Here is a 17,838-nt window from a genome sequence, read left to right on the forward strand (position 1 = left end):
GCTCCTGGAGATGCACCATGTGTTCCTTGGAAGAAGGACTGGCCACCAGGATATCATCCAAATAGAAAACAAAACAGCGTGCCCTGCAGTACCGTGTCCATGATTCGCTGAAACGACTGTGCAGCACCTTTAAGGCCGAACGGCATCCGTAAAAACTCAAAAAAACCGAAAGGAGTGATTTTCACTTCTGTTAATGGCTGCTCATTACCTATTTTACAACTTTCAATTGGTATATGGGTTAGGTTGGTTTTAGTGGATAACAAGTTTGGCTTAAGGCAACCTATAAAAACCTCCTAAAATCATTTGGAACCAGGCAACAAGACTTTTTACCACCAACGAAAAACCCAAAAATAAGGTGACTCAAATAATTCACCAAAATAAATTATTGTCCACAATAAATCTAGAATTTCATATGCTTTATTTAATTAATTAATTTTGCAGGTGTCAGTAACAGATTAACAATCAGCAAAACTTAAAAAAAATGAATAATAGAAATAAATCAATCAACTTAACCTATCTGACCCTAATGCTGAAACTGGTAAGGCTGAAGAGGCTTTGGAGACGGAGGTTCACCATGGATCCGACTGGAATGATTTCTTCAATAGGCCACAAGTGACTGTTTTCTTGGATGAGAGGCAAATGTTCAGTTTTCTTCCTCTAAGTGGACAGGTACTGATGCTCGGGGTTTCGATGGTAAAGAGCCTGAATAGTTGCAGGAAACCTTTGAGGTGTAATTGAGGTTGGTTCAGGATTTCCAGAAGCCTGAAACTTGGAGCAATCAGTTGTTCACTGACCAAGTTCACTTCAGTTGTCTTGGTAAAAATGCAACAGATGAAATTCAGATTCTCAATTCTTAGTTGCAGCTCTTCTCAGGGCACACGGGTTGATCTTCTCTATAATGCAGAATTGTCAGCGGGGCTGCATCTCCGGTCTTCTGATTCATCTGTAGCTTCTTTCTTCGTCCGATCTTGTTTGCTGGTCTTCTGCGAGGAAACAACCCCGTTACTTTCTTTGGCAGAGTTTTTATATTGCAGTCGCCGTTATTTTTCGGTGCTATCTCCTGGCCTCCGTAGACAGAGTCATAAACAGCCCCCAGCTGGCTCCCTGTGTTATGACTTTTGCCTGTTTTTCAACCTTCATGATTCCCGCTCCCATCTTGGTCCGATGACTTTTGCCTGTTTTTCGAACTTCAGACTGATGAAAAACAGCATGAAACTGGCTTCTCGTTTCTCGCTCCCATGCTTGTTATGACTTGATCTTGCTCGTTGACCTTCCATCCATGCCCAGTTCCCGTGAGCTGGCTCTCCTCTGCCCCACCCGTCCTAATGTTATGTCTCTGCCGCCTCTGGCTCCCAAGCCATGGTGCCTCAAGCTTTCTAACACAGTATTTCTCTGTTTCTTGCTCTGATACCAGTTACAGCTAAAAAAAAAAAACATCACTTTATTTTTATGAATACATCACAATTGATTAACATTACCACCCTTCATTACATTTAATAATTGTAGAAAAATAGAAAATCATCATACATGTTGCTGTGATTATACTTGTAGTTTTCTAATTCTGAAAAAGATAAGACAGTCACAGTTAATGTGTGACTTTAAAACTGTATTATAATCTTAACTGAGAAAAAGCTTGTTCATGTTAAAAAACCCTCCATTGTGGCAGAATTACAACAATTCTGCAAAGATTAGTGGACCAAAATTCCTCCACAGGGCTGTAAAAGACTCATTGCATGTTATAGCAAACGCTTTATTGCAGTTGTTGCTGTTGAGGGTTAGCCCAACCAGTTATTAGGTTTAGGTGGCAAACACTTTTTCACCACTATCTATCTGGTGAATATCCACTCCCGGGCAAACTAAACAAGCGAGCTGCTGCTGCTTTTCAGCACAAGCAACTGGAACTTCCACAAATCTGCCACTATTGGCTAGCTAAACTGATAACAGATGTGGAAAAACATAGCTTCCTGGGACCTATGCAATATGGTGTAAAGAGGGTCTTAAATTATGCTTAAATCTATTCCATAATCATAACCAGCAAATGGTTTATCTTTTATTTCATCAAAAAAGTGTCTCTCAAGTTTGGATTCTTGTATGTTTAAAGATGACTTGAAGGCAAAGAAGTTGCCACAAGCATCTGAACCAAATATTTTTGTCTCTCCTGTGTGGATTTGTCATGTGTTTGTTTAAATATGATTTTGAAGCAAAACCTTTTCCACATGCATCAAAAGCAAAGATTAGTCTCCTGTGTGGATACTCATGTGTTTATCTAAAGTTGACTTCCGCACAAAGCCTTTTCCACATACATCACAACCAAAGGGTTTGTCTCCTGTGTGGATACTCATGTGTTTATCTAAAGTTGACTTCCGCACAAAGCCTTTTCCACATACATCACAACCAAAGGGTTTGTCTCCTGTGTGGATTCTCATGTGCGTGTTTAATTGTGACATGAAGACAAATCTTTTTCCACATGCATCACAACTAAAAGGTTTATCTCCTGTGTGAATTCTCATGTGCGTGTTTAATTCTGACTTGTAGCAAAATCTTTTTCCACATGCATCACAACCAAAAGGTTTATCTCCTGTGTGGATACTCATGTGTTTATCTAAAGTTGACTTCCGCACAAAGCTTTTTCCACATACGTCACAACCAAAGGGTTTGTCTCCTGTGTGGATTCTCATGTGTCTGTTTAATTGTGACATGAAGACAAATCTTTTTCCACATGCATCACAACTAAAAGGTTTGTCTCCTGTGTGAATTCTCATGTGTATGTTTAATTCTGACTTGTAGCAAAACCTTTTTCCACATGCATCACAACCAAAAGGTTTATCTCCTGTGTGGATTCTCATGTGTTTATCTAAAGTTGACTTCTGCACAAAGCTTTTTCCACATGCATCACAACTAAAAGGTTTATCTCCTGTGTGGATTCTCATGTGCTTTTTTAAAACTGACTTGTAGCAAAATCTTTTTCCACATACATCACAACCAAAAGGTTCATCTCCTGTGTGGATTTTCATGTGCTTGTTTAAATCTGACTTGTAGGCAAATCTTTTTCCACATGCATCACAACTAAAGGGTTTCTCCCCAGTATGGACTTTTGTGTGTTGTGTTAAATTATATTTCTTGATAAAACCTTGACCACACTCACCACAATTAAACTTTTTAACACCTTTCTGGACTTTTGTCAGTGAATCTATAATTTTCTTCTCTCTGAAACACGTCTCATTACTGGAACAATCTGAAGACGTTAATCTTGGATGACATGTCATGTGACTCTGAAGAGAGCGTCTGTTAGCAAATTTTCCTCCACACTCAGAGCAGCTCAAAGATTTGTTGACAGTGTTTCTGTCTGACCCTGGAGTCCTGCTCTCCTTCCAATCATCCTCACTGTCTTTAGTTTCAGAGTCTGATAAGCAATTAAGCTCAGATTCATGATGCTTCACATCATCATCCTCTTCATCATCTTCACCGTCTTTAGTCAGTGAATAGTTGGAAGAGCCTCCATGAGTATTTAGATCTGGGTTTATGCTGGTTTCTGCTGTCCAACAGTCCTCTTCTTTAATTTCTGCTTTTATCTGGTCACCTGAGCTGCTGCTTAGAAGATTTCTGTCTTCTGTTTGGTGTTGATGAAGCTGAGAGAACAGAGGTTTCTCTTCATCCTCTTCACTCTTCATATGAACAACAGTTAATGGAAACCTGGTATCATCAGTCTCCTCCTTCACATTCAGTTGTTCTCCATCCTGGCTGGTCCAGATTCCTTCACTTTCCTCCTTTATGTGGAGGAGCTCCAGCTCCTGCTGGTCCATATCAGGACTCTGTTCTTCAGGAGCCTCTTCTTTAACATCTGCAGACATCATGAAACACATTACATGCATTATGAACATCTTTACCTTGACAATGTTACAAATATGATATAGATTAGAACTAGATAAACAATCTTGTATACCCTCACCGGTCACTTTATTAGGTACACCTCTCTAGCTGCTTGTTAACACAAATTTCTAATAAGCCAATCACATGGCAGCAACTCAATGCATTTAGGCATGTAGACAAAGTCAATATGATCTGCTGCAGTTCAAACCAAGCATCAGAATGTGGGAAAAAAGGTGAGTTAAGTGACTCTGAACGTGGCATGGTTGTTGGTGCCAGACGGGCTGGTCTGAGTATTTTAGAAACTGCTGATCTGCTGGGATTTTCACGCCCTACCATCTCTAGGGTTTACAAAGAATGGTCCGAAAAAGAGAAAATATCAAGTGAGCGGCAGTTCTGTGGGCGCAAATGCCTTGTAGATGCCAGAGGTCAGAGGAGAATGGCCAGACTGGTTCGAGCCGATAGAAAGGCAACAATAACTCAAATAACCACTCGTTACAACCAAGGCATACAGAAGAGCATCTCTGAACGCACAAGACGTTGAACCTTGAGGCGGATGGACTACAAGAGCAGAAGACCACACCGGGTGCCACTCATGTCAGCTAAGAACAGGAAACTGAGGCTACAATTGGCACAGGCTCACCAAAATTAGACAATAGAAGATTGGAAAAATGTTGCCTGGTCTGATGAGTCTCGATTTCAGCTGCGACATTCGGACATTAGGGTCAGAATTTGGCTACAATAACCTGAACGCATGGATCCATCCTGCCTTGTATCAATGGTTCAGGCTGGTGGTGGTGGTGTAATGGTGTGGGGGATATTTTCTTGGTACACTTTGGGCCCCTTAGTACCAATCGAGCATCATGTCAATGCCACAGCCTACCTGAGTATTGTTGCTGACCATGTCCATCCCTTTATGACCACAGTGTACCCATCTTCTGATAGTTACTTCCAGCAGGATAACGCGACATGTCATAAAGTACGAATCATCTCAGACTGGTTTCTTGAACATGACAATGAGTTCACTGTACTCAAATGGCCTCCACAGTCACCAGATCTCAGTCCAATAGAGCACCTTTGGGATGTGGTGGAACGGGAGATTTGCATCATGGATGTGCAACCGACAAATCTGCAGCATCTGTGTGATGCCATCATGTCAATATGGACCAAACTCTCTGAGGAATGTTTCCAGTACCTTGTTGAATCTATGCCACCAAGGATTAAGGCAATTCTGAAGCCAAAAGGGGGTCCAACCCGGAAGTAGCAAGGTGTACCTAATAAAGTGGCCAGTGAGTGTATGTTAAAACATGCGGCTCAGATGTTAGAGATGTGCTACTACTTCTAGCGTCACTGTGAGTAACCATGTTGACAAGAAAAATGAAACACTGATTTTAGTTTTGTCAAACTGTTACTGTTCATACTTCACATAGAAAATTCAAATTTTTTACAACAATTTGTCCTCTAATATTTACTGTGACCTCCAAGATTTTGTTCCCTACAGACATTCAATTACGTCCCTCAAAATCTATAAAATGTTGGTCATTGTTTTTGGTCCCTTGAGTAAATATCTGGTAAGATGTTTGTTGTTGTAGAGCAGTTGTGTCCACATTTGTGACACATGGAAAAAAAATGACCAGCATGTAATTGTCCCTCTGAATCTTGTGTGCAAAGCAGCCCTGCAACTATTGTCATTGGCCTTATGTATTTTGTATAATAAGGTCAGGTCAGAGGGCATGTTTTAACCTCACATAATGAACCCTGGACGCTGTTTCAGGCACACATGAACACCTTTTTGGTCATAACACTGGTACAATCACACAGAAAAAGTTGGTGCAAAGATATCAAAGTGTGAAGACATGTAGTCCTGACCTGGAGTCATTTATCATAAACTGTAAACCGTTTTATTCACCAAGGGAGTTCTCATCCTCGTTGGTGTTTATATTCCACCTGAAGGCTCCATCAATGAGGCAGAAAGTCATCTAGCTGTGCAGATAACAGATGTGGAGAAAAAACATCCTGACTATCTCATCATTGTTCTTGGGGATTTTAACAGAGCAAACCTCTTCAATGAACTTTCCAAATACAGACAGCACATTAAGTGTCCTACCAGAGAAAAACATTCTGGAAAACTGATACACAATTATAAAGGATGCATATCACGCAGTCACCAGGGCTGCTTTGGAACTTTCTGACCACCTTCTGGTCCATCTCATCCCAACCTACAGGCAGAAATTAAAAACTTCCAAACCAGTTGTTCGGACTGTTAAGAAGTGGACTGATGAGTCAAAGCAGATGTTTCAGGCCTGCTTTGACAGCGCAGATTGGACTGCTTTTGAAACTTCAGCCACAGACTTAAACCAACTCACTGATGTGATGACATTATACATCAGCTTCTGCGAGGACATGTGTGTGCAGACCAAGACCTTCTACACTTACAATAACAGCAGACCTCGGTTCCCTTCAGATCTGATGAAATTGCACACAGAAAAGGAAGCAGCTCACAGCAGTGGAGACCAAGCCCTATGGACGTCATGACGCTTTGCACTCTGGGATTGCTGCAATCATTTTGTCGGTGGAAACACCGGCGTCGCTAACAGAATCTACAGCATTTGGAGACAGTGATATCTCAAAAAAAATCTGGTCAGTTAACAGGCTCGACCCATACAAACACACTGAGTGGACCAGCAACTTAAATTAGCTTCCAGAGGTAAAGTTACCAAACATGTTTGGTTGCCTTGTATGTGGAGTGAGTGCAATTCCGAAATTACATGTCCCAGGAAGCTCAACTGCAGTTTACAAACGGAAGGGTGCAGGATCTTCAGATTTACTGAGTAAGTCACCTAAACACTGTTGTTCTCACTAAGGTACATGCAGATAACATGTACACAAAAACATGTCTCCCAAACAACGTTTCTTAGCCCACTACACAGCCATGAAAATGACAGTTATAGACGCAACAAAACATTCCCATTTTATCATTCCCATTTTAACAAAACAGCACAGATCCAACTAAATGCCCGCCACTACTTGCGTCTTCCACCGCTATATCCAAAATGCATTGCGCGGCTGATGTCACATTCCCAAGCCCTATAAGCAGGCCAAGAACAAACTGACCAAGAAGATCAAGAATAAAGAATAAAAGTAACATGAGGTTACAAAAGTTTTAGCACTCATGGGAAAAAGCGTAGGTCATACCTCCAGTGAGGACTTAGTGACAATGCGAAAGAGACGTTGTACTTTGTTTATATACAGGTCCTTCTCAAAATATTAGCATATTGTGATAAAGTTCATTATTTTCCATAATGTCATGATGAAAATTTAACATTCATATATTTTAGATTCATTGCACACTAACTGAAATATTTCAGGTCTTTAATTGTCTTAATACGGATGATTTTGGCATACAGCTCATGAAAACCCAAAATTCCTATCTCACAAAATTAGCATATCATTAAAAGGGTCTCTAAACGAGCTATGAACCTAATCATCTGAATCAACGAGTTAATTCTAAACACTTGCAAAAGATTCATGAGGCCTTTAAAACTCCCAGCCTGGTTCATCACTCAAAACCCCAATCATGGGTAAGACTGCCGACCTGACTGCTGTCCACAAGGCCACTATTGACACCCTCAAGCAAGAGGGTAAGACACAGAAAGAAATTTCTGAACGAATAGGCTGTTCCCAGAGTGCTGTATCAAGGCACCTCAGTGGGAAGTCTGTGGGAAGGAAAAGGTGTGGCAGAAAACGCTGCACAACGAGAAGAGGTGACCGGACCCTGAGGAAGATTGTGGAGAAGGGCCGATTCCAGACCTTGGGGGACCAGCAGAAGCAGTGGGCTGAGTCTGGAGTAGAAACATCCAGAGCCACCGTGCACAGGCGTGTGCAGGAAATGGGCTACAGGTGCCGCATTCCCCAGGTCAAGCCACTTTTGAACCAGAAACAGCGGCAGAAGCGCCTGACCTGGGCTACAGAGAAGCAGCACTGGACTGTTGCTCAGTGGTCCAAACTACTTTTTTCGGATGAAAGCAAATTCTGCATGTCATTCGGAAATCAAGGTGCCAAAGTCTGGAGGAAGACTGGAGAGAAGGAAATACCAAAATGCTAGAAGTCCAGTGTCAAGTACCCACAGTCAGTGATGGTCTGGGGTGCCGTGTCAGCTGCTGGTGTTGGTCCACTGTGTTTTATCAAGGGCAGGGTCAATGCAGCTAGCTATCAGGAGATTTTGGAGCACTTCATGCTTCCATCTGCTGAAAGGCTTTATGGAGATGAAGATTTCATTTTTCAGCACGACCTGGCACCTGCTCACAGTGCCAAAACCACTGGTAAATGGTTTACTGACCATGGTATCACTGTGCTCAATTGGCCTGCCAACTCTCCTGACCTGAACCCCATAGAGAATCTGTGGGATATTGTGAAGAGAACGTTGAGAGACTCAAGACCCAACACTCTGGATGAGCTAAAGGCTGCTATCGAAGCATCCTGGGCCTCCATAAGACCTCAGCAGTGCCACAGGCTGATTGCCTCCATGCCACGCCGCATTGAAGCAGTCATTTCTGCAAAAGGATTCCCGACCAAGTATTGAGTGCATAACTGTACATGATTATTTGAAGGTTGACGTTTTTTGTATTAAAAACACTTTTCTTTTATTGGTCGGATGAAATATGCTAATTTTGTGAGATAGGAATTTTGGGTTTTCATGAGCTGTATGCCAAAATCATCCGTATTAAGACAATAAAAGACCTGAAATATTTCAGTTAGTGTGCAATGAATCTAAAATATATGAATGTTAAATTTTCATCATGACATTATGGAAATAATGAACTTTATCACAATATGCTAATATTTTGAGAAGGACCTGTAAATGCTGCATAGCTCCCTAAGACCACATTGTGAAAACCTGTCTGAAAGTATGGTGTTGATTCTTTTGTGAAGCCCATAGGATTTTGTGAAATCCTATGCATAGGATTAATGAGTTGTCAGTTGAGTTAGAAAATCTTACTGCTTTATCTGCGGAAGGTTTTACTGTTCTGACCAAGGAGCAGCAGGATATAAGAACTATGAGTTTGCAAAATATAATGGCTTTTGGATTACCTGTTAGCTGAAAAGGGTGGTGTTTGTCATTTAATTGGAGAACAATGTTGCAATTTTATTCCTGATGGGTCTAACAACATGATAAGTATCCATGATAAATTACAGGAGTTGCTGACAACTCAACAGAAAGAAAATATGGGTTCCTCTTGGAATCCTTGGTCCTGGTTCATTACTGGTGGTTGGACATCCTGGTTAATAAAGATTGGAGTAATTCTTTATTTTTCTTTTTGATTTTTATGTTTCTTTTAAAGTGTTGTATATAATTTTTTCTTAGTTGTACTTTGATTATAATCCTGGGTGATGGTTTTGTAGAATTTTCCTTTAGTTGTGATTATCTTGTAATCAGAAGAAAGGAGTGTAATGGAAAATTATTTTAAAGTGCTCTAAAGTGCTATGACCTTCCATTTACCTCTCTCCTCTGACCTCTGTGTTTTAATACTTAAGAGTAGATGGACTCTAAATTCAAATGCTGGAGAGTTTTAGGGTTAACACTCCCTGAAGTGCTGTATCTCAAGGTATGGTAGATGGGTGCTCTCATAAATAACCTAGTTACCTCTGACCCGGGGTGGGGTCTAGGGGCTATATTTCCAAACTCTTTCAAGTTGAGATAACACCCACATACTGCTATAAATACTGTCTGTAATTTCTATTAGGGGCTCTGCTTCTCTGACTTGCTCAGTGACAGTCTTCAAATGCTGTATGCCTTTGAATAAACTTATAAAGACAAAGTCCGGTCTTTCTCTTGTTAATGAGTTGACTTCTCTCCCGCTTTGATAAGAAAATCCACAACACATCTTTTAGGCCCTGACCCAATACCCACACTACACCCTACGCCCCTCTATGAAGTGTTTACTTTGTACAAGTGCATGTAAGGGTTGAAGGGCGCAGGTTACAAGCGTGCAAAATTGGAGAATTGAGACAGTAGGGGTTACATCATCAACTTGCACCTCTGCACGGTAACTGAAACATCAAAACCAGCGCTGTTTTTACAGTCTTGCTGCTAAAAAACATATTTCAAAACTGCAACAAGCAATTGTTTTGAGGAGAAGAAAGTGCAGGAAGCGATGGAGGCTTATACACCAGACTCTCACCGCACCAGTGTTTGTTTGAAAGGTAACTTCAGTGTTATGGCCTAATGACTGCCCAGACTCCCTCTGAACCCAGTGGTTTCTTACAATGTTGAGCCTGGAAAACCAGTAAAAAATATATATTTGTCGGCTTGCTGTCTAAAGTTTATGCAGTTCTTATTATTCTGATTTGATGGCTGGTTACGTTGACGGTTGTGATTGGTTTTTGCTCAGAACGTCATCTGCAGCAGTGAATTGTGGGTAATATCTAAGCATCTAAGCGGACTTCGCCAAAGGGCGGATGTGGGGCACAAAGGGGGCGGGGCTAAGGACCACTCTGGAGAATTGGGACACACTACGCACTCGAACCCATCAACGGGAACGCGCAATTCAGGGACACAAGGGTTGAAGTGCGAGTATTGGGACAGGGCCTTAGTGTCAATGAAGCCGAGACGAGCCGTTTCATCTCATTCCATCTCAGCATGATTGGGCTTCATGATTTAGCATGGATAAACCATAACCCAATGCTAAACAGACAGAGGACCATTATCACTTGAACCAATAATTCTGGGTGGGGTGGCAATCAGAGGCAGAGCAGCTGTGGGGTGCCTAGTTCTTGTGTGTGGGCGGCTCTAGGGTATCTGTGGTTTTCCACAGGATCCAGAGATCCACTTGGGCTGCTTAGTCTGCACTTGTAGTGTTGGCTAAATTTTTTGTTGTCCGAATCCTTTTGGTTTTTATTCTGCAATTTTAAAAACCAGCAACAAAACAGAACTCCCCACTATCACTAGAGTCTGTTATGTGGGAATATTGGTTACTTATTCAGCTACAGTGACGACAGAAACAAAGCTTTAAGCTAGCTTTCTTTCAACAGTGATAAGATATGCAACTTGCTCTACAATAAACGTATTTATCTGAAGTAAGCAGCAGACACATTGGCACCGTCTTTGGGGAGGCGGTTGGGAGGGTTTCCTCCACCAGCTGCACCTCTATGGTGCATTCAAGTACAAACTGTACACTGAATTGTTAATATTAAAAAACTTCAATGCATTAAAACTTTTTTTGGTTATTAAATATCAGCATAATCTTATGAAAACATTCCTAAACAACATTGACCATTATCATGTGTTTTTATTGTATTATGAATATATTAATAGACAGACTCAAGTTAAATCTCCAGTCAGGTCTATGCTGCCGACTTTTAGAAACACTAGAATGTACTGATAAAATCAGATGAAAAATCTAAACATTTTTCTTCACTGTTGAATAAAGTAAAAACTTTTATACATTTATACGCTTGTTTGTCCTGAATGAAACGCAGTGAATCATGACATTTGTGTATCGTTACTAAATTACTGTTAGAAGTCAAGTAGTTTTACACAAATACAATATAAATGCCTAATGAGATCATTTTAATTTTGCTTATTACATGAAAAACAATGTGTTCCATCACAGGATTAGGTTTGCTAGCCCAGATATGTACTGTATGTATATATGTATCATTCATTTAATAAAGTCAACTCTGAAACTAGAGAAACGTCTCATTTCTTCCTCCTTTTGTGAAGCTAATCTACTTTTGATCATAAAAGACAACCAGATGCACCAGACTGTTAGCTGCCAGACAGGAGACACACACACAAACAAATCCTTACTCTTGATAGGAGCTGCAGTTAATGGAAACCTGGTATCAGTCTCCTCCTTCACAGTGAGCTGTTCTCCTTCCTGACTGGTCCAGAGTTCCTCCTGTTCCTCCTTTATCTGGAGGGGCTCTGGCTCCTGCTGATCCACATCAGGACTCTGTTCTTCAGGAGCCTCTTCTTTAACATCTGCTGGCAGTTTGTAGGTAGAGATTGTTCTTATGAATATAGCACAGAGACCAGAAATAAACACATTTAGTCATTTAGTGCAGTGATAAGAAAAAGGAGACATAATTTATCATAAACCAACAACTAGTTGTTCCTTAAACAATCCTTCAATGTGTGAAATATGCATCAAGCGGCATTAGTGGACAGTTTCTGAGGGAAATCCATCAGAACCCATGAGATCTATTCAATTTTATGATTAGTTGTAGCTTTAAATATTAAGTATCACTTTTATATCAGTGAGAGTTATTATTCAATGATGGGAACACGTGTTACTCCATGCTTGTGGCTTTATGTTCAGAATATTTGACATGCAAACGATAGTTTAATATGCACTGAAGGAGCTCTCTCTACATCAGCAACAAGAAGATTACAGAACAGTTTCTGGTTATTTTATTGAACTTCATATTCAGTGAGATGTCTTGTCCTAAACTAGAGGTCTGTCACCTTTACAATAAAAAGAGCAATTTTTGCCCTCAGTCCAGCTACATAAAACTAATTTAAAGACACAAATCTTACATGACCTTTTGAAAAAGACAACTTATAATTTCTGATAAATATCTACTATGTTAAAATGTGTTTTAATTTTTAAGAACCTATTTTATTTTTAGGTTCTAAAATAATGAGGAAAAAAAAAAGAGGATGGACACATTTTCCTCTATTGGATGTTGATATTTGTGGAAAATTATGTAAAAACATCACATAGTTTCTAACCTGATGACAAGAAAAATAAATGTTAGGAAAAGTTTGTGGAAATCTAAATAACTGCTAAAACCTGCATTTATTATTTTATCTTTATTTTTAAAAACATACACACATCAGATCCATTGACTTATATCGGCTCACTTCACCGCAGTTAGATGATCCTCTGTCGTTTCAAACTCTAATATTTCTGAGCTGGGCTCCAGAAGCTCCTGCTGATGTTTCACTATCCTAACAACGAGTTCTAATTCAGAGGAATAATCCACCAGCAGACTGAAAACGGCTCCTAAACTTTAACTACCATCCACACAGTTGGCATGAAGAAGGAAACATCCAAACCTAATCTGGGCTGGAAAACATCATCCATCATCTGGTGTCTCTTCCTCTGCTGCGTCCTGCCGCTGTTTGAGCTCCTGCTTCCCTCCAGTTTCTTTGACCAGATGTTCCTCAAGCTGCTGGACTTCTTTCCAGAGTTCATCAACTGCTGCTGCTGCAGCTCTCTTACAGCTTTATCAACACTCCCGCTTCTGGGCTGCTGACGAACAGGGAACAAAGGGTGAAGAACCCGAAAGAGATCCACGTGTTTGGGAAGAGGGGGGCGGGGCCAGCGGAACCGGAAATAAGCGTATTGTTCTTATTATGTATTACTGTTGCACGTGTGTTTTTACAGTTGTTGACAAATACGATGTTTCAAAGTGAATATTTCAAAATACGGATGAAATGTGTTGAGACAAGGTAACAATTAAAATGCCGAGCAATGAGCCAGGAGGCCCCAAAGATTGAAAAACATTTGAACATTAGAACAAACTACCAAGGAAACACAAATATTTCTAGTTCTACCTGCCTTCTTGTTCCAACAGGTTTGGATATCATTTACATCATTTAAGTCAGAATCCTTGTAGACTGCAATAAAGATCAATTCTCACAATTTCTGATCATATTTAGGGGCGTAAAATGTTAAAATATCATAAAAATACATTACCCACCTTATTCAGGATAAATCAGGAAATACAGTACTGAGCAAAAGTTTTAGGCAGGTGTGAAAAAATGCTGTAAACAAAGAATGCTTTCAGAAATATAAATAATGATTGTTTATTTGTATCAATTTAAAAAATACTAAGTGAGCCAAACCAAATACACAGCCAAAGTCATTAAGAACTGTCTTCTGAGTAAAGAAGAACAAGACTTACTGGAAGTGATGGTCTGCCCCCACAGAGCCCTGATCTCAACATCATCCAGTGTGTCTGGGATGACATGAAGAGACAGAAGGATGTGAGGAAGCCAACATCCACAGAAGATCTGTGGTTAGTTCTCCAAGATGTTTGGAACAAGTTACCAGCTGTGTTCCTTCAAAAACTGTGCAAATGTACCTAGAAGAATTTATGCTGTTTTGAAGTCAAAGGGTGGTCACACCAAATATGGATTTGATTTAGATTTCTCTTTTGTTCATTCATTTTGTTTTGTTGATTGATGAAAATAAATGATTAACACAATTTTTTAAAGCATTCTTTGTTTACAGTATTTTTTCACACCTGCCTAAAACTTTTGCTCAGTACTGTATTTCCTGATTTATCCTGAATAAGGTTGATCATGTTTGTTTTTCTGATATTTTAACATTTTACGCCCCTAAATATGATCAGAAATTGTGAGAATTGATCTTTATTGCAGTCTACAAGGATTCTGACTTAAATGTAAATGATATCCAAACCTGTTGGAACAAGAAAGCAGGTAGAACTAGAAATATTTGTGTTTCCTTGGTAGTTTGTTCTAATGTTCAAATGTTTTTCATTCTTTGGGGCCTCCAGGCTCATTGCTCAGCATTTTAATTGTTACCTTGTCTCAACACATTTCATCCGTATTTTGAAATATTCACTTTGAAACATCGTGTTTGGAAACAACTGTATAAACACATGTGCAACAGTAATACATAATAAGAACAATACGCTTATTTCCGGTTCCGCTGGCCCCGCCCCCTCTTCCCAAACACGCGGATCTCTTCCGGGTTTTTCATCCTTTGTAAACTGTTCGTCAGCAGCCCAGAAGCGGGAGTGTTGATAAAGCTGTAAGAGAGCTGCAGCAGCAGCAGTTGATGAACTCTGGAAAGAAGTCCAGCAGCTTGAGGAACATCTGGTCAAAGAAACTGGAGGGAAGCAGGAGCTCAAACAGCGGCAGGACGCAGCAGAGGAAGAGACACCAGATGATGGATGATGTTTTCCAGCCCAGATTAGGTTTGGATGTTTCCTTCTTCATGCCAACTGTGTGGATGGTAGTTAAAGTTTAGGAGCCGTTTTCAGTCTGCTGGTGGATTATTCCTCTGAATTAGAACTCGTTGTTAGGATAGTGAAACATCAGCAGGAGCTTCTGGAGCCCAGCTCAGAAATATTAGAGTTTGAAACGACAGAGGATCATCTAACTGCGGTGAAGTGAGCCGACGATCGCTGACGGTAGAAATCAGATGCGTCCATCCATGGTGTATTACGGTAGAGGAGCGGTATGGGAGCCGCTGGAAGCACAAAGATCTGTTTGTTGGGAATGATTACAGCTGCAGGAGTTTTGGACAAACATCTCATGTTGTTTCAGTTTCAATATTTGAGGAAGATGTTTAATGCTACTTTTATGATAAGTAAAATATAGTTGATCAATAAATGAATAAAGTTAAAGCACATATGTTAAAATAACAATGTTATGTCACGACAGAGTCATTCATCTAGTAACCTAAAAATTAATTAATTCTGGCTGAGTAAAATAAAAATTAAAAACATCCACATTAGCAGTCTGGACTGTGAAAACACATCCTTTCATATTTGGTATTACTTTACCGCTATCTCCTGGGTGATGATGTCTCTCTGCAATCTGAATGGAGATAATACATTCAACGTATCTTCTAACACCCTTCCTCATTTTGTAAAGATAATTTGTAGGGGTCTATTTCTTCCATGTCCTAAGTAGTGCTAATAATAACCATCATTGATATAAAAGTGTTACTTAATAATTAAAGCTACAACTAATCATAAAATAGAATAGATCTGATGGGTTCTGATGCATTTCCATCAAAAACTGTCCACTAATGTTGCTTGATGCTTATTTTACACATACTAACTGTTTAGGGAACAAGTTGCTGCAATTTAGTGGTTGATTTATGCTCAATTATGCCGCCTTTTTCTTATCAGTATATTAAATGGCACAATGTGTTTATTTCTGTTGTCTGTGCTATATTCAAATTAACAATGTCTACTTTTATTTTTTTATTTAAAGGTTTTTTCCGAGCAGTGGCGATTGCTCTAAAACTGCAAGGGAAGCTCAGCTTCCCCTAAAATATCAAAAAATAAGTGATCAAATATATACTGTTGTGTGTACATGTCATTGACTAAATATGCGCTACAATGTGCTCAACGTTTGTTCAGAATCAGCTTCTTATCGCTGGTAACGACGCGGCTTTCCTCTCACTCATTCCCACAGCTTCACAGTGCTGTAAACAGTGAGTTCAATAGCGAAGCAAAAATGCTAGGCTTTGTCCCGCACCATCGGACGCTCAGCGTCTCTGGGGGTCTATGGGGCAGTGAGCTGGCCTCGGCTGGCCCGGACGCTCAGCTTCTGCATGATGATTGGATGATCTGTCTGAGGCTGAATTCCTTTTTGATTGACAGCAAAATCAGCAATTCAGCGATCTTGAAATTGATCTTCCCCTCCTTGAAAGACCAGCATCCGCCACTGATTCCAAGCCAGTACAAAAACGCATATAATACAAAAATATGTATGGTGTACTACAGAATCCAAAAATGATAGCAATAGTAGTAGCAATACTAATAATACTAAGAAAAATGTATTTAATCCCACCCCCTGTTCACATTCTTTAAGAAATGACATGATTGCTGCCATTTACCGCTTAATAACTAAATCTTCACTGTCATGCTATCAGCATAGCATATTACATCAGTAACAATATACATAAAGAAAAGAATCAACATATTCAATATATAGTTATTATAACCACAATATACATTACAGGTCCAGTCAGACCCCCCTGCCAATAACCATGTCTTGTGACCAAACTGTTTCTTTATATCTTGATTTAAATTGATGAACATTTGGACATTGCTTGAACTGAGATCCCAATCGGTTCCAAAGTTTACCACCACACAACAACACACAAGTCAAGTTTATAACGCTTTTCAGCAACAAGGCACTCAAGGCGCTGTACATAAGGAAAAAAATTACAATGATACAGACAATCAAACAACAGAGGTAATTTAAAAAAATAAAGAGAATAGAATGATGGAAAAGAAAACAAAAGGAAAATTGGACTGAAAACCTAACTAATAATGTTTAGATAACATATTCAAATGCCACTCAACTAAAAGCTGCTTCTCCATGTTTGGTTCTGGGTATGCAGAGTAGATTTGAGCCAGAAGACCTGAGAGGTCTGGGTGGTTGATACACTGACAACAAGTCTGTAATGTATTTTGGTGCTAAGCCTTTCAGTGATTTATAGACTAACAGAAGTATTTTAAAGTCTATTCTCTGAGCTACAGGGAGCCAGTGTAGGGACTTTTGAACCGGACTGATGTGCTCCACTTTCTTAATTCTAGCGAGGACGCGGGCAGCAGCGTTCTGGATCAACTGCAGCTGTCTGATCGACTTTTTAGGCAGACCTGTGAAGACACCGTTGCAGTAATCAATTCTACTAAAGATGAAAGCATGAATTAGTTTTTCAAAGTCTTGCTGAGACATTAGACCTTTAATCCTGAAGATGTTCTTTAGGTGATAGAAGGCCGACATTGTTACTGTCTTTATGTGCCTCTGAAGGTTCAGGTCTGAGTCCATCACTACACCCAGGTTTTGAGCCTGACTGGTGGTTTCTAGCTGTATTAACTGAAGCTGTGTGTTAACTTTTAAACGCTCTTCCTTTGGTCCAAAGATTATTACTTCAGTTTTGTTTTGATTTAGCTGAAGAAAATTTAGGCCCATCCATGCATTGATTTCTTCTAAGCATTTACCCAGTGCTTGAATGGGTTCATGGTCACCTGGTGACATTGTAACATATAGCTGTGTGTCGTCTGCATAGTTATGATAACTTACGTTGTTGTTTCTTAAAATCTGAGTTAGGGGGAGCATGTAGATATTGAATAGGAGGGGACCTAAGATGGACCCTTGGGGAACGCCACATGTGATTTTTGTGCTCTCTGATATAAAGTTACCTACTGACACAAAAATGTCCCTGTCCTTCAAGTTGGATTTAAACCAGTTGA

At 39.9% G+C, this 17,838-nt stretch overlaps 2 protein-coding genes across 2 annotated transcripts in view; one reads left to right on the forward strand and one right to left on the reverse strand.

The window, feature by feature from the left end:
• Nucleotides 1-17,838, forward strand: part of LOC124861420 (zinc finger protein 260-like) — a 680,754-nt gene that overhangs the window by 591,825 nt on the left and 71,091 nt on the right. The gene's annotated exons all lie outside the window — the stretch shown is intronic.
• LOC124861452 (gastrula zinc finger protein XlCGF57.1-like) lies at nucleotides 402-13,151 on the reverse strand. Its single transcript, XM_047355244.1, has 4 exons — nucleotides 12,929-13,151; nucleotides 12,220-12,222; nucleotides 11,678-11,860; nucleotides 402-3,841 (listed from the first exon to the last, which is right to left on the reverse strand). Exons 1-4 carry the CDS (start codon nucleotides 13,065-13,067, stop codon nucleotides 2,235-2,237), a joined length of 1,932 nt encoding a protein of 643 aa, XP_047211200.1. The 5' UTR covers nucleotides 13,068-13,151; the 3' UTR covers nucleotides 402-2,234.

The sequence above is a fragment of the Girardinichthys multiradiatus genome, chromosome 24, assembly GCF_021462225.1.
Source record: "Girardinichthys multiradiatus isolate DD_20200921_A chromosome 24, DD_fGirMul_XY1, whole genome shotgun sequence".
Classification (NCBI taxonomy): domain Eukaryota; kingdom Metazoa; phylum Chordata; class Actinopteri; order Cyprinodontiformes; family Goodeidae; genus Girardinichthys; species Girardinichthys multiradiatus.